This window comes from Artibeus jamaicensis, unplaced genomic scaffold (genome assembly GCF_021234435.1).
Source record: "Artibeus jamaicensis isolate MK-2021 breed Jamaican fruit bat unplaced genomic scaffold, CSHL_Jam_final contig_497, whole genome shotgun sequence".
Taxonomy (NCBI): Eukaryota; Metazoa; Chordata; class Mammalia; order Chiroptera; family Phyllostomidae; genus Artibeus; species Artibeus jamaicensis.
This window is the reverse complement of record NW_026521863.1, coordinates 149,293-166,094: the sequence shown is the minus strand read 5'-3', so window position 1 is coordinate 166,094 and position 16,802 is coordinate 149,293. Positions and strand designations below refer to the sequence as shown.

Below are 16,802 nucleotides of genomic sequence, written 5' to 3'. Positions count from 1 at the left end.
ATCACCTGCCTCCGTTAAAGAGGTGCACACCTGAGTCCTCAGCAGTTAACTTCTAAGTATGCATTCCACCAGAAGGCATGTCCAAGAATGTTTACACAAAATTGTTCCTAATAACCCCAATCTGGAAATGAGCAAATGTTCATAAATTCAGGGATATGTCGCAGTGAGGACCATCAGCTGACGCCCGCTATGGGTGGGTCTTAGCTCAGAACACAGCATAATTTAGGAAGACAGTGAGTAGGAAGGGCCTGTTTCTCGATTTATAACAATGTGTTAACCTGTACACATTGTTAATCTGTACATGTGTGTACTAATTTCCTCATGTGAATATCATATATTACAATTTTTTTAAGTTATTTTTAAAACGGACGAAGAAACTCAGGCGGAAAGACAGGTAACTTGCCAAAGGTCACAAAGATTGTCGGTTTAGACATCAAAATCTGGCCTACCAGGAAACGACCAATCAGAAACGCTCTCACCAGGCGGCCCCGCCTCGGAACTCCAGAATAGCCCCGCCCCACCTTGCGATCCCGTACGCCGATTACCCAAGGCAACACAGGAAGTGACAGACGCCCGCACTTATCATGGTCGTCGCTGCAGCCAGGGCCCCTCCCTGAAGCCGAGCTCCGCACTGGCGGAAGTGACACCATAAACGCGCGCCAGGAGTTCATGAGGGGTCGCGGAGGGTCGCGGTGGCGGGCGCCGGGGCTGCCTGCCGTTTGAGTTGTTTTTCGCGGGTGGGAGTCGCCGGCGGCCGTGGCTCCAGGTAACAGCCGTTGTTGCTTTTTTTCTTGTCTGAGTCTGAGCGGCGAGGTCGGGGGAAAGGATGGGTGGAGGCCGGGGACGGGCAGGCCGCGCGGAGACGCTCCCCGCCGTCCCAGCCGCCCCGCCCGGCCTCCGTTGCGGTGGAAGCGAGTCCCGCCCGTCAGGCTAGGGGCCGCGGGGACCGGGCCCGGCGGCCGCGTGCCCGAGGCCAGGACGCCCGTCCAACCGCCGTCTCCTTCTCGGTGGTCTTGCATTTGCAGCACTTCTGTGGTTTGGGTGCAGCAACGTTCCAAAAGTAACTTTTCTCACATCTTCGACCCTTCCTGGAGCAGCGCCCTCATTTTTCTCTGTCGCCGGTGGTGCGGCGGTGGGTACCGGGATGTGTCGCCTGTGCAGCCCTTTGCCCTCTAGGCAGGGGTCGGCGCCCTCGTTCACTAGGGAATCGCCCGCGCCGCGGCCGCGCAAGTTGGAAGCGCGCGGGGGGGGGGGGGGGGGGGTTCGACTTCTAACTTGTGACTAACACCCCCAAGGCGCAAGGCCGAGGGAGACCGTCCGGGTGGGGGGCGGTGTTTACGCCGAAATCGGGTGGGAGTCGCGCTCCGCGTCCTGTGTGACCTCGTGATGTGCCCGGCACCTCCCGCGCACGGCTCCGACGGGACACACGGTCTTCGAGCGGAGGCGCTGGGTTCTTCTGCCTGACAGTTACTTCGGACGTGAGGCCGAGATGGAAGCAGTGATTTCGGGAAAGCCCGGGGTGCGGTCTCGTGGTGTTTCCGTGCTCTGAGGAGCCGAAGCTCTCCCAGCGTCTGATTAAACAGCAGCTCCACCAACGAGCACGCGGAAGTGTATGGGATCCACTGAAACGTTTATTGAACGGAACGCCCGAGACATCGCCGGTGCAACACTGATCCACCTAGCTGCGCGCCCGGAGCCGGCCTGTAGCGCCGTGTGTGCCGCGCGTACTGTTTCTGCTCAGGCACGAAGTTCACTCAGGGGTTTGTCTTCTCTGGGAACTTTTCCCCCCGAGTCTTTAGTGCTGACTGTGGCACCTGCATTTGGAACATCCCGAGAATTTAAATGGAATGCGTACCAAAACAAGCTGGTTCCGTTGCACTTTGCGTCGTCACAGGACACACGGAATGAATGCGATTCTGGCAGCACAGACAAAAGGGAGCGTGTCCGCTGCAGCTCTGTTCTTGGGTTTGGGGGGTGCGTGTAGCCATGACTGGTTATCAGACTGTCTGGCTGTCCATATTCTCACATTAAACTTCAAATTTCAGAGCAGCATCTCTTTCCAGGCAGAGGGAGGACGACCTGGAGGGCTGAGGGAGTGGCGCGGAGTCCCGTGGGGATGCCCTGGAGGAAGACTGGGTGCTGAGCGGCTCCCTAGCGAAGCGTGATTTGCCGGGAAGTGCGCGGCGCCATGGATCAGAACAGCAGCCTGCCGCCCTATGCCCAGGGCCTGGCCTCCCCCCAGGTAAGGAAAGCCTGCTGGTGAACGCTGATCTGTGTGCTTCAAGCCTCCAGTGTGTTGTTGAGAAGGGCCACCGGGCTTTGAGTAGGTCTGATGGTGGGGAGTTTGGGGAGTGCACTTGGAGGCAGAAATAGGTGTTTGTAAGAGCTTTTTGCCAAACTCGATGGTGTTCAGGTGAATGATAGGCTCTTTGATTTTGAAAGTGACTCTCACCAATTATTTTCTAGTTTCATTTTTTCCCTTTTATGTGTAAGGTCCCAGATAACTTTTCTAAGTTTTAAAGGATCTCTGTTGAGATGTAATTTACTCTCAGTAAAAACACCCATTTTAAGTGTATGTGTAACCCCCTGCGTATAAGCTTATAAATTAGGTACAGGAAGAGATGAACAACAGTAACTAATGAAATGGAATGATTGTGACAGTGCGGTAAGAGAAGTTATGAGACTGTGGTCGTTCTCAGGCCACAGAACAATTCTCACTGTGCTGCTCTTCCGGCGTGGAGATGCTGGGCAGAGGACTCCTGTTGGCCGCCCCCGCCCCCATCTGGGATGGAGCAGGGTGCGAGCTTCCATCATGCTCCTCAGAACTGCGCACAGTGTAACCTGGGGTGTTGGTTTCTTGAGTTTCCCACGTAATATGTTTGGGCCGTGGGGAACTGAACCCACAGGAAGCAGGAGTGGGGGTCCAGGGACAGCAGTGCTGAGTTCCCCCCACTCCCCTCCCCCCCGAGACACGTCCTGCAGGCGTTCTGCCCGTCTGTGGCTTACTGTTTATCATCTCAATGGTGCCTTTTGCAAAGTAGTTCACCTTTTCTGGTCTCTTTGTCACTGTTGCTTCATGGTTTGTGCTTCTGTATCCTGTCAGGAAATCTTCACCCACTCGAAGTCATAGGCGTTGCCCCTCATAGTCCTTGCTTTTATATATGTCTGTCATTCATTGTTACGTGCAGCATAAAGAAAGGCACTTGATGTAACCTGCAATTTTTATAGCCAGTACTTTTGCAGAAGTTAGAGAGAGATGCAGTGGAACGATGCCCAGACACAGGGCCACAGTGTAATGTGTCCTCCTCTCCTGTTCTTTCTGCCACCGTGCCAGGAAGACAGTGAGACATACACATCTTGTGCCTATTTGGTTTCGATGTTAGGAGGCGCACAGCTGTAACAAACTGTGCGGCCCCCACGGTCTCTGTGGGTCTCAGTGTCCGGGGAGGACTGGGCTGGGCGCCGGAGAACTGGGGTGGCGACCTTGACTGAGGTGCTGCCAAGACCTGCGGTCATGGGCAGCACAGCCGCCTGTCCTCTGGTTGGAGCTCCTGAGCTGCACGTAGGGAGCGGCCTGTGTGTCCCCTTTCCCAGAGGGCTGCAGTGAGACTGGGGGGGATCAGTAACTGTCACCCTGTCCACAGCGTTTAGGAGCTGATAGACAAGTAAATCGGTACTATTTTAGTAAGTCCATTGGATTTTGGTGGTAGAAACTTTGGGGAGCAGCGGTCGGCCTTTTTGACAGCACTCAGACAATCAGCACTGACGCTTCAGTGTTTCCTGCGTGCCTGCCTCCGTGTCAGGTGCCGCGCGCAGAGCTCTCTGGGGGGCCATGAAATTCCTCCCAGCGGAGGTGGGGTGCAGCCCAGATAGTATGTAGGATCAGAGTGTGAACAAGGACGTGTGGTCACTCTGGTGCACTCCCCGACTCTCGTAATCTTAGGGCATTATTATCCCCTAAGTAGGTCTGAAGTTAAGCAACTTCCTCAGACTCGTGTGGTAGTGAAAGAGTGGGATTTCACACCCAAGTTCAATTCCAAACCCTTACCTACTGTGTGCTGGTAACGAAGAAAGGGATGTGTTTAAGAACAGTAAATTTCTCCCTTCTCATGCCTGATGACCCATTTATACCAAAAGGTACCTGTCTTCCCACACCTCATCTGTTCTGTCACCAGGCAGATCCCGCACACGCTGAGAGCCAGCCAGCCTAACTCCCCATTTCCCTGACTTTCCACAGGGCGCCATGACTCCCGGGATCCCCATCTTCAGTCCGATGATGCCGTACGGCACAGGGCTGACTCCACAGCCCATTCAGAACACCAACAGTCTGTCCATCCTGGAGGAACAGCAGCGGCAGCAGCAGCAGCAACAGCAGCAACAGCAGCAGCCACCACAGCCACCCCCTCAGCCGGCCACAGTGACCACAGTGACGGCTGCGGTTCAGCAGTCAGCGACCCAGCAGGCGACTCAGGGGCCCTCAGGACAGACGCCACAGCTCTACCACTCACAGACTCTTACGACGGCACCCTTGCCGGGCACCACGCCCCTGTACCCCTCGCCCATGACCCCCATGACCCCCATCACGCCTGCCACGCCGGCCTCAGAGAGCTCTGGGATCGTGCCACAGCTGCAGTGAGTACCCGCGTTGTGTCCTCTTGCCGCCCTGGAGGGTCCCTGGGAGCCGTGCCGCCGACCTTGTTTTCAGAGGGATTGCAGGTTCAAGGGTGTGGCGCTAGCGGTGTCCCGGATCTTGGCTCACTGTCTCTTGGGTCAAGGGATGCAAAGCCGCCTGAGTAGGAAGTGCTCTTGACGTGTTTAGAGGTCAGTAGCCCGTGTTTGCACACTTGGACCGGTGAAACCCCAGCTGCACTCCGTCGTGGCCACTCCAGCACTTCCCTGGAGCCGACAGCTCCGCCCAGCCAGGCAGTCTCCTCCCCTGGGGTATTCTTCGGGGAGACCGCTCCTCACACGCAGAGCAGCCTGGTTCACAGCGGTCCTCGTTTTTCTGCATCGAGTGTCAGGAGGGCTTTCCACACGTCCTTGCTGAGCTGTCTTTCTCACCAGCTGAGGATGGCTGTTCTTGCCCTAAGTGGACTTTCCTGCCTCAGTGAGGTGGGGCCTGTGTGTGACAGAGCCAGGGGGTAGGGACAGAGTTGCAGGGGTGGATGGTGGTGACAGCTGCACAGCCCTGGGAGCCTGTGAGAGACAGGGGAAGAGGCTGCACTTTACCTTGTAGCCAGAGACAGCTCTTCACAGAGAGGAAGAGGGTGTGTGCATCGGCTACTTGGCTAAGTTTGTGAGAGGTGGCCCAGAGGTGACCAGGTGCCCTTCGTCAGTGGGCCAATGCTGTAGGCAGGTGTGTGGGGGCAGGGCTGACTAGAAGGACACAGGTGATGTGGAAATGAAGACACTTGCCACCCGGATCACCCACAGTGGCCTTCCAGTTGTGCCCTCATGCAGACAGGCAGGCTGTGAGCCACCACGTCTGCAAAAGTGTGGCGTTCTGACAGTAGGAACCAGAAGGGGCAGTGAGGGGAACCCATGGGCCATGGACCCGCGGTCTGGCCTTGGGGTTCACAGGACAGAGACGGCTTCAGTCACGGGTGCTGCTTTGCACACACAGATCTCTGCCGTCAGAGCCAGGAAAGTGCAGAAGAACTTAGTGTTGCTTTTAGGTTTGAATTTTTATTAAAATTTCTGATGAAGTTGTTTTTCACTACATATTCTTTTGTAAGTGATTCATAAAATATATAAGGGTACTAAAACGGGGGCATTCACTGATAATATCTGAGGGTTAATCAGAAGAAAACAGTGTTTTCCTTCCTTTGCCAAGATACCGAGTTGTTTTGTTTTTTGTTTTTTTTTAAGATCTTTCTTATTTACTAGGCCCTGGCTGGTGTAGCTCAGTGGATTGAGCATGGGCCTGGGAACCAAGCAACCACGGTTCGATTCCCAGTCAGGGCACATACCTGGGTTGCAGGCCAGTTCTCTCCCTCTCTCCTTCCTTTCCCCTCTAAAGATAAATAAATAAAATCTTTATTAAAAAAAAGATTTTACTTATTTACTTTTAGAGAGAGAAGAAGGGAGGGAGAAAGAGAGAAACATGTCTGCCGTTGCCCCAGGTGCGCCGCCTACTGGAGGCCTGGCCCGCAACTCAGGTGTGTGCCCTGACTGGGAATCCAACTGGTGATCTTGCGTTTAGCAGGCTGGTGCTCAATCCACCGAGCCACACCAGCCAGGGCCAAGATATCAAGTTCTTGATCTTCCAAAAGATACTTACTTTGAGAGGACGGAGAAAGTCATCCTGCATTTTCCTTTGTAAAAAGCAGTTTCAGGATTGGGAACGGTGGTGGTTCACAGCGCAGGGCAGAGCTGCGCCAGCTTCAGTGGGCAGCTGGGGCTCTGGGCAGGTGCACCCTGTTCAGGCCTCAGCATCTTCGTCTGAAACAGTCACGACTCCGCAGTGCACGGTGAGTGTGAAGCAGTAACATGTACAATAAAATGCTCACTATGGTTCGTGGTACCTGTGAAACACTGCATAAGTGTCAACAACTTACTATTTGAGAAGTTCCCTTAAAATTAAGAGAATTTAATGAAGTTAAATAAGTTCTTGCGGAAGAAATAGGTTTCTAGGCAATCATCTAACATCTCATCCTGTAAAAGTGAGTAAATTGTGTTTTCCTTTCCATTTTTTTCACAGAAATATTGTATCCACAGTGAATCTTGGCTGTAAACTTGACCTGAAGACCATCGCACTTCGTGCCCGAAATGCTGAATATAATCCCAAGGTGAGACCAGCTTACGTGTTTCACACCAGAGGACAGGAATCACTTCCGAAGGCTCCAGGATGAAAAGGCTGTGCCGTGGCAGGACGTTCCTGCTCTTTCCAAAAGCCGGTGGGAAACAGGGGTCACTTCAGTGCGAACGGATGTGCTTGGAGTCTATGTATCCATTCCCTCGGGAGGGGAAGGTTTTATCCAGCAGGAGGGTGACAGTTGCAGAAGCCAGTCACGAGGAGCAGCACAGGACAGGGAGAGCAGAGGCCCTGGAGTTGACTGGGGGTGCAGTGAGTGCAGGGGAAAGCTGCAGACACTGCTGATCTCACGGGTGCAGGGAAGAACGCACAGGCTGCGGTCCAGCTCAGTCCTCACAGCTCTGCCCCCTGTGCACCGTTCACAGGGGGGCCGGCGTGGGCAGGGGGCTAGGGAGGGTGCTCGGCTCAGGTGCCCTTCTCGGTCGCTGTGGGGCTCCCTAACCCCCCACCCTCTCCGGCCGCTGCAGCGCTTCGCTGCTGTGATCATGAGGATCCGGGAGCCCCGGACGACGGCGCTGATCTTCAGTTCCGGGAAGATGGTGTGCACGGGCGCCAAGAGGTGGGTGTGGGCGGCCGCTGTCTGTGTCGCGGGGCTTCTCGGGGTGGCCAGTGCTGTGATGAAATGTGGTTGGTTCTGATCACTGTGGTTCGCAGTAATTCCATTTTCTTCACAGCAGGCAGGAGTTTTAGACAGAGGTTACTGTTGCTTGTGTCCATGCAGCTCAGTGCATTTTATATGTGTTTGATAATACGTTACATCAGAACAACTAAGAAGGTTCCCTTTACGTAAAAAGTTGTGTACGTAACACAGATTCCTCTGCAAGGAGAAAAATGTGGTTAGGGATGAGGAGCCACAGGCCTCTGGGCTCTGGCGGTGCCGCGAGATGTCACAGGGCCACAGGTGCAGCTGCCCTTTTGCTGAATGACGTTTGCCCCAAAGGTCCGAGTCGTGCGCCAAGTCAGATGCTGCTGTCTGTCAAGGTCACAGAGCATTTGGGGGCTTGACTAGGCTACCTGGTCGCACAGCCCCTGACTTGGCAGCAGGCTAGCACAAGTGAAGTACGTTAAGCACTTAAAATTAGATGATTAAAATGCACTTGGAGGTGCGAAGCCCTAGAGTGGGCTGTGGGTGCCTTTGCTTGTTCTGAACTTTGAAGTTGTGTTTCGACCAAGCGAAGGCCGTTGGTGTGGACTTTTGGGCTCCGGTCTCAGTGTTTTCAGGGGGCAGGACAGGGTCTGCCCTGGCTCCGCCCCCTCCCTCAGGGGCCTGCTGTGCAGTGTCCTCGGGAGCAGCGCCAGGAGCCTGGGGGCTGCTGGGGCGGCTCCGAGCAGCTCCCTTCCTGGGGGGCAGTTTGTGCTGACTCTGCCGCTGCTGCCCAGAGCACTTGCTCAGACTGAACAGTGTGTACCGTTTTGGGTGAACAGTTTGTTATAAAAGAAACCGAAAATGAACTTATTCTCCTGGAAAAAAGCACCATGTGTGGTGTTTTCATCCCTGAGCTGCACCTGAGAGCCATGGCGGCCTGGGTGCTCTCACTGTGTTTCACCCCCTGTCACAGTCGTGTCCCGCTCACGGGTCCCAGAAGGGCCTCAGGAGTGGGCAGAAGCAGGGTGCACGTCCCCAGGCACAGGTCTCCAGAGGGTTTGTGGGCCGACACAGAGTAACAGCCACGCTAATGGTGACGGCCACATGTCTCACACCTGTAAGTTATGGGCTGACTGGGATTTTGTGCGTTGGAAGGGTGGCTGTTTCGGTAGCCTGGTTTCCTGCCAAGGACACAGGATGACTTTGCAGTCCAGTTGTTTGTGTCTGCTGATCGTTACTCTTACTGGGAAGGGGTGACCTTCCAGTCACCCCTTTTGGAGGAGCTGGTCGTCGAAGTAACCCCTTGAGCCGGCCTCGTGTGGACACAGCGCCCTGTCCCCTCTCCCTAGTGAAGAGCAGTCCCGCCTCGCAGCAAGGAAGTACGCCAGAGTCGTGCAGAAGCTGGGCTTCCCAGCCAAGTTCTTGGACTTCAAGATCCAGAACATGGTGGGCAGTTGCGACGTGAAGTTCCCCATCCGGCTGGAAGGCCTCGTGCTGACCCACCAGCAGTTCAGCAGGTGAGTCCCGAGTGGGCAGGGCCGCGCCTCGCAGCTCGGTTGAGATGTGCGTGGTAACCCGTCCGGGAGAGCGGTCGGCTCGTAGGAACAAACTGTCGTCCGCTGCGTTTGCTGTGGAGCGTCTCCGACAGCTGTGGGGCGTCTGGTTCTTGCCGGCCTCCTTTCCACTGCACGTGGTGATGTGAACCTCCCTTCATGGGTGGAGTTGCTTCCCTTTCTGGACTCCATCGGTAGTTTCTTAGCGAATGTGTTTCAAATGCGTGAATTAAACTCACCACCTTGGGCATCGACTTCTCCCCCCATTGTTTCAATCTTCGGTGAGCTCAGCGTTACCAGATCCGCCAGCGACGTGGGTGCCCTTTCCGTGTCTTCCCCTGCTGCTTCCCGCCGAGACCCCCCGGTGGGAAGCCCCTCTGCAGCCCTTCAGTGTGAGGCACCCGGCTCCCCTCAGGTTTGCCGTGGCTTCGGGGTGCCCGGACCTTTCATGTCTACTGAGCACCTCTTCCTCAGAGACACCTTCCTGAGTTTCCCACGGTTACTGAGTGACGACGTGATGTCGCCAGGGTCAGAGTGGGACACCGAAGCAGAGCGCTTGGTCGGCGGAGTGAGGGCAGGTCCATTCTGCACCCAGCGTGTTTTCTGTCACTTGGGTTAAATCGCCTGACCAGCCTGATAGCCAGAGAGTATTTCAGTTTAAGGAGACAAGGCGGGGATGATTAGAAGGCATACCGCCAGATCTGAGAGAGAAATGTTACCCCCAGACTTGTCCGGAGTGGCACCAGGTCAGGTGGGACAGCCTGCAGAGCGTTAGCGTGGAGCTCTCCCTCCACCGAGAATCCAGGTTCGTGGAGAGCAGAGGTGCCGAGTCCTGCGGTGCCGGTGCCTGCTGGCCGCACAGGCCTTCTGTCCCCTCTCCCGGGCCTGGGACTCGGGGAGCTTTGCCTCCTCCCAGTGGCCGTTGTTCACTCCTGCTCACACAGGTCTTCTCTCTGAAAGCGTGGGCAACTTCTAACTGACACATTGTTTTTGCCATTTTTCTTCTAGTTATGAGCCAGAGTTATTTCCCGGTTTAATCTACAGAATGATCAAACCCAGAATTGTTCTCCTTATTTTTGTTTCTGGAAAAGTTGTACTAACAGGTAAGTTTTGATAGCAAGTCGTATCTGAAGGTTTGAAAATTTCAGAATGGCACTCTTTCAATGCCGAGGAGTAATGGTGTGGACTCGGGACAGTTGGTAATGACTGGTAAAAAGGCCTCTTCTTGTCCTCCCATCCCAAGATGCTGGCCGGGTGGCAATGCCCCCCTCCCCCCACTGCCCTGCCAACTCCCACCATGAGGGAAACCGAACCCCGTACCTGCTGGGGCTTCAGCCTGGGCTTGGCCTGGTGGGGAGGGGAGGAGCTGAGGCTGACGTTGGCCATGAGATGCAGTGTTAAGTGGGAAATGGCTGGTAAAGCCTTCACATCCACCCCTGCGGCGTTTCGAGACAACAGAGGGAGATTCAGAGGTGCTTGGTGGAGGAAGGTGGCAACTGGAGAGGAAAATTCGGCCACTGTCACCGCACCTGTGCCTGCGACCTAGTGCAGGGGCTCGGCCACAGCTGTGGAGAGGGAGGCTGAGTCACCTGGGGCATCGCTTTCGTAATTCGAAAAGCCCTCTCATGAAAATACTGCTTTAAAACAAAAACAGGATGATGACAAGGGGCCCATCACTCGCGTTTTAATGCCTGTGTCTGCCCGTCTCACTGCAGGGAGAGAATGGTGCTAGTGGTTTCGTTGTGATGCCGTGATTCTACCTCTTCACAGGCCGGGCAGTGCCGGTTCAGACTCTCAGACTCTCACGGCTGCTCCGCTTGCCTTCACAGGTGCTAAGGTCAGAGCAGAAATTTACGAAGCCTTTGAAAACATCTACCCGATCCTCAAGGGCTTCAGGAAGACCACGTAACAGCTGCGGCCCTCCCGCCCTCCCCACCCGCTTGGTTCTGAAAACAAACCCGTTTTGGTACTTAGGTGGTGGCAGTGTGGGTGGTGGCCTGCACTCGCGCCAGACGGCACTGTCCTGGCGGCGCCTTGCGCCCTCGTACCTGGATTTAGAGTTTTAAACACTTCCTGCTGCCGACAAGTGGGTGTGAGGGAGAAACTTCAGTGTGAAAGCTGCCTCTGCAGTTGCCTGGGCTTTTCATTTTGTTTGCTTTCTTCCCCGTGAACCACAGTTTTTATATTTCTACCAGAAAGTAAAAATGTTTTTTAAAAGTGTTGTTTTTCTAATTTGTAACGCCTAGGGTTTACCTTTGTGCCGACACGTCCCGCCTCTCCAGGGTCGCGGGTCACGGCAGAGGGCTGCCGAGGGGAGTGGGCCTCACGCCTCCTCCCGTCAGCACGCTGTGCGATACACGCTGTTTGTGAAAGTGTTGGGTTGACCTTACAGACGATGCCTTGTAAGATTTCTGTGATCACACTGTTGGAAAAGTTGTATTTTAGATACAATGCCTGAAATCACCTCTGTGTGTGCCTGTGTTTTGTTTGGATCAGCATTTCACTGTGCGTTGCAATGAAAGTGGAAGAACCATCTGAACATGTGAGGTTGCTCTCCACACGTGTGTTGATCACGTTCCACGACTGAGCTCCTCCCGTCCCCAGAGACGTGGCCTGCGACTGGCGGCCCCAGCAGCCGGCCTAACGTCTGTCCGTCCCACGGAGATCCCTGTCCCTTTGTCACAGCTCAGTGGTGTGACCTTTCGTTAGGAATCAAACGTTTGGTTGACTTTCTTCCCTTTGACCAATCACTGATTTGTTAGGGGGTTGCGAATGATGAAAGTCTAATCATTTCACTTTTTCTTATTTTCACTGGAATAATTTTATAAAGTGATACACACTTCAAAAGTTTGCAAGATAAGAAACTTCATGAGTTCTTACCACCCAATTCAAATTGAGGACTACTGGGGTTCTATTTAACCAATTCCATGTTAAATGTTATCTTTTACACAGGAATTATAATTTAAAAAAACAGTCAATGAGTTCAAATGTTCCGTAATACATTTTTTCATGTTACACACACAGCAGTCATAGAGTACAGGAGACTACCACCAACTGATGATCAAAAGCGTTACAGTGTATTTTTCTTGCTGTGCTTTCTAAATTGTCAGAAGGTGCTGAGACCAGAACCCAGGGCCAGCTGGAGCGCAGTGCGTGGCTGTGCTGTCTGGCTGGGCGGAGCCGCCAAGCAGAGGTCTCAGAAGCAGGAACTGGGTGAGGAGCAGTTACAGTGTTTCTAAATGTCTTGCCATGTCTAGAGGTAACTAAGTTGCATGAGGTAGTATCTCACATATATTTTTGATATAGTTGCTGTTTTAAAATCTCAGTTTATTATAGGAGATGCGTAGGGAGCCACTCACAGGCTGTTGGAGGAAGGGGCCCTCCAACCTGCAGGGACTGGAGCCGAGACTGACAGATGTCAGAGGGGAAGGTCAGGGCCTGGGTGAAGAGGTAACGGGATTAAGGGGACAAACTCTCAGACACAGACTACAGTGTGGGGGGAGGTGAAGGGGGGTGAATGGCGACGGAAGGAGACGCGGCTTAGGGTGGTGAACACACAATTGAACATACAGACGATGTGTAGAATTGCACACTTGTGTGATTTTATTAACCAGTGCCACCCAGGAAGCTCAATTTAAAAAGACCCTGCAGGGAACGGGCGCACCTCTCCCTCCGGCAGTGAAGTAGTGGGTGCGCCGGACCTCCCGAGGGGCAACTTCTTTTCCTGCAGGTGAAGGGAAGTTGGGGTCCTAAAGATCAGGAGAGACACCGGGGTTTCACTTCTGACTTTACCAAGGGGAAGGGAGGAAGGTGGACAGCAGAGGCCTCATAATTGGTCCAACTGAGAACAAGGAGACCCCTACTGGGGCGATTTCCTCCGGAAGCTGAGGGAGCTGTCTGTCTTGTGTTCAGCTGGCTGGGCAGCCGTGTGGAGGAGGCCGAGTCAGTAGGTGAGTCTGACCAGAGAAAGGAAGGGTGCAGGGTGCAGAGGGAGTGTGCTCCAGGGTCAGCCTGTGGAGTCTGAGCCAGCTCCTCTTGTGTCTGTCAGTCCCTTGCTGCTTAAGTGACTGGAGTTGTGTCATTTGCAACCAAGGGTCCTCAGGCTGGGCTGGATGCACGTGCGGGCAGGAGGGCAGTGTTGGGGAGGACAGCGCCCGCAGTTTTGAAAGCCCATGGTGTCCTGGGGGGCAGGGGAGCACCAGGGGGTGAGGGGCTTGCGACACAGCCCACCTTGCAGATGGTCCTGTGGATCAGCACCTGTCAGACCTCACAAAAGACCTGCTTCTCTTTTCTAATTTTTATGCCATCCCAGGCCAGTACACTTGTGAAACCCGTTAAACAAACAATTAGAAAAAGGAAATAAACATGCACACCACGCTGGCTGAATTTTTAACTGTGAGACTGTGCTGACAGGAAGTCACCCTTTCGGGTAACCGAACGATGGCTCGCAGTCCCTGCAGGCACCTCGCTGCAGACGGAGGTGACCGGCTGGCAGCCCTCTGTGTGCTCACAGCCCAGGCTGCCACGGCTGTTTGGAACGTGTGCCGCCATGTAAGTTAAGTTGTTTAGAATGACTATGTCTTTGACGAGGCGTCGCAAAGTCGGCTCTGAACCCCACCCAAAACTTCTCAGACCTGGGAGGGACCCCCAGAGGCAGCCATACCAGACGGACGACACGCGTTGTTGATCTTGCTAGCACTCAGACGACCGAGTTAGGGTTTCACCCTTCAACGGACAGAGCCACCTGCGGGCGGCTGGGCTCACTTGGGAAGCAGCAGCTTTTGTGAGACAAGGTCAGTGCGTTCAGGGCATCCAGCCTCAGGACAATGGGTTTTTGACACTGGCGGGAGGGAGAGGCTGAGCAGAGAAGTGTGTGCGTATGTGCACACATGCGGAGAGCACAAATGTCGTGTCTTCTGCGTCCTGCCCTCCACTGCCTGACTGGCGGCCGTGTGACCGATCACACACAGGTCACCAGCCACACGCCTTCTCTCTGCAGCCCTGACATGCTAGTCGAGGGGGGACCTCTGCGCCTTCACTGCCGGTGCTTTGGTTTTCAAACAGACTGTCTCCTGTGCCAGAACCAGTGCTTCTAAAGGGCCCTCCACAGTGCATCTCTATAAAAGTTGTGTTTATTCTTTGCTTAAAAAAAATATGTTCTAAAGGGCAAGTAAATACCCTCAAACCCTCAAAATGGAAACATAGTCTTGGAGTGAATTTTGAAAAGATAGATATTTCAAAACTCTGCAAGTGATGGGAAGAATTCTCCACGTGGGGTTAAAACCAGGTGTCCCTTTTGTGTGGAACTAATAATCTGTAGGAAATGGTCTCTCCACCTGCCTCTGGCTGCCCAGCGCCCGCTGACCTCCACGAGCTGTCAGACACGTTTTTGGAGTGTCTTTGAGGATGATCTTGATGGAGTCCATTATTTTTCAACAGTGCTAATATTGTTTGCTACTCTGTTGTATGAGTCTTTTATGTAGTGGGGTATTAACCCCGTATCAGACACTTGGTTTGCAGATAGTTTTCCCATTCTATAGGTTGCCTTTGTTTCTTTCTGTACAGAGCTTTTTAGTTTTGTGTCGTCCCACTTTTTTTTTTTTTTTAATTTTGTTGCTTATGCTTCAGGGGTCATGTCAGAAAATGCATCACCAGCACCCACTTCAAGGAGCCTTTATCCCTTTTTCCTCTAGGAGTTAACATGGTTTCGGGTGGTACATGCAAGCCTGTAACCCGTTGGGAGTTCATGTTTGGGGGGGTGTAAGACAGGTGGTTTCAGTCGTTCACATGTGAATATCCAGTGTTCCCAGCAGTGTGTGTTGAAAAGACTGTTTTCTCCATCGAGTCTCCCTGGAGCCCTTGCCATGCACTTGACCGTGTGTGTTTGGGTTCGTTTCTGGGCTTTCACTTCCGTGTCATTGAACTCAGTGTCTGTTTTCATGCCTGTGCCTGCTGTTTTGATGACAGTTAATCCAGAGCACAGCTTGAAAGCAAAGTGAGACAGCCCTGCTCCGCTCTTTCTCAGGATTGCCTTGGCTATTCAGGGTCTTTTGTGGACCCACAGAAATTTGAGGAGTTTTTCTCCTGTAAAAAATTGCCATTGGACTATTGCTAGGGATGGCAGGCACTGAAGCTATAGATGGCTTTGGGTGGTAACCTTTTTTTTTTTAAGATTTTATTTTTAGAGATGGGGGAAGGGAGGGGAAAAGAGAGGGAGAGAAACTTTCATGTGCAAGACAGAAACACTGATTGGTTGCCTCTTGCAGGAGCACCGACCCCAGGCCTACATCCTGACCAGGAATCAACTGGCGACCTCTTGGTTTGCAGAGTGACACCCAGCACACTGGTCGAGGTGGGTAGTAACACTTTAACAATATTCTTTCGATCCATAAACAATGCTTTTTTCCATGTTTGTGTCTTCTTCACTTCATCGGTGTCTTAGTTTTCAGAGATCTTTCATCCCAGTTATACTCATCCCTGAGTGTTTTTTCATGCTATTATAAATGTGACCAATTTTATTTCCTTTTCAGGAAATCTGTTGACAGTTGCTTTTTTTTTTAAAAAATATTTTATTTATTTATCTTTAGAGGGGAAGGGAAGGAGAGAGGGAGAGAAACATCAATGTATGGTTGCCTTTCGTGCGTCCCCTGCTGGGAACTGGCCTGTAGGGAACTGGTCTGCAACCTAGGCATGTGGCCCGACTGGGAATCGAACCGCGATTGTCTGGTTCGCAGGCCCGCGCTCAATCCACTGAGCTACACCAGCCAGGGCTCAGTTGCTTTTTTTTTAAAGATTTTATTTATTTATCTTTTTTAGAGGGGAAAGGAAGGGGAGAGGGAGAGAAATACCAATGTATGGTTACCTGTCGTGCGTCCCTTACTGGGAACTGGCCTGCAACCCAGGCATTTGCCCTGACTGGGAATCGAACCTCAATCCTTTGGTTTGCAGGCCCTCACTCAATCCACTGAGCTACACCAGCCAGGGCGACAGTTGCTACTTTTGAACATGGTTGGAGGTCAGTGTGTTTTATTTCTGGTCTAGTCTAGACTCAGACTAGTCTGTCCCCCAGAGGGAGACCCTATGAATGCCCTGTGCATGCTCACTGTCACCTTCAGCATGGTGGGGATACACAGCTAGAGCACAGCCTGGCTGGTTCCTACCAATGTGCCTTTGAGAATGTCCCCATCTTTTTGGGTTTTTTTTTAAAGATTGCTTTAATTTTAGAGAGAAGGGAAAGGAGAGAAAGAGAGACACATCGACATGTGGTTGCCTCTCAAGCGCCCCCTACTGGGGACCCAGCCTGTAACCCAGGAACTTTCGGACTGGGAATTGAACCTGTGACCCTTCAGTTTGCAGGCCAGCACTCAATCCACTGAGCCGCACCAGCCAGGGCTGTCCACATAGGCAGACCTTAATGAATTTGCTGAAAAAATCCTTAGCAGTCAGGATGCTGTAATGACTGTAAGAATTATCTTAACTTGGGGTATGAGGCCCCACTCATCCAGTGTTTCAGAAGCCACTGAGCTCTTTACCCATGTGTGTGACTGTCATTAGTTGATGAGAACTTTCAGTGTGTCCTCCTTTATCCATGCTCTACCACCACTTGGGAGTGACTCGCAGATTTAGCGCCCCTCCCCCAGCCTCAAAACCTTTCTCTTTCAGGGTTGTGCCCGACAGTCTCCCTGTGGGAGGTCCGTACTAGTTTTCCGTGTGGTGCTGTCTGACCGTGTTTAGGTACACAGTTCTATGAGTCACGCATACTTTCACAGGATGTGGACTTTCCGATATAAATACAGGGAAACAGCCAAATGGCAACAGTAGCAGATGGTGCGGCCTCCACGAGGACTCG

The 16,802-nt window shown here is 53.0% G+C and overlaps 1 protein-coding gene across 3 annotated transcripts; it reads left to right on the top strand.

The window, feature by feature from the left end:
* Nucleotides 1-621: 621 nt before the first annotated feature.
* On the top strand, nt 622-11,416 carry TBP (TATA-box binding protein). 3 transcript variants are annotated; one of them, XM_037126161.2, is made up of 8 exons: nt 622-766; nt 2,064-2,242; nt 4,238-4,632; nt 6,701-6,788; nt 7,282-7,373; nt 8,750-8,917; nt 9,962-10,056; nt 10,669-10,761. In XM_037126161.2, exons 2-8 carry the CDS (start codon nt 2,189-2,191, stop codon nt 10,683-10,685), a joined length of 909 nt encoding a protein of 302 aa, XP_036982056.2. In that variant the 5' UTR covers nt 622-766; nt 2,064-2,188; the 3' UTR covers nt 10,686-10,761. The 3 variants fall into 3 exon arrangements, with proteins under 3 accessions (XP_036982056.2, XP_036982054.2, XP_036982055.2); XM_037126159.2 differs by lacking the exon at nt 10,669-10,761 and adding an exon at nt 10,783-11,416 and having other exon boundaries at nt 625-766; XM_037126160.2 differs by lacking the exon at nt 10,669-10,761 and adding an exon at nt 10,783-11,416 and having other exon boundaries at nt 625-766; nt 2,046-2,242.
* The last annotated feature ends 5,386 nt before the right edge of the window (nt 11,417-16,802 follow it).

Excerpts from the sequence above, each read along its gene's own strand:
- TBP (XM_037126159.2), top strand. The coding sequence starts at position 2,189 with ATGGATCAGAACAGCAGCCTGCCGCCCTATGCCCAGGGCCTGGCCTCC. Across the intron at positions 6,789-7,281 it reads ATGCTGAATATAATCCCAAG|CGCTTCGCTGCTGTGATCAT; the intron begins GTGAGACCAGCT and ends CGGCCGCTGCAG. Across the intron at positions 10,057-10,782 it reads TGGAAAAGTTGTACTAACAG|GTGCTAAGGTCAGAGCAGAA; the intron begins GTAAGTTTTGAT and ends TTGCCTTCACAG.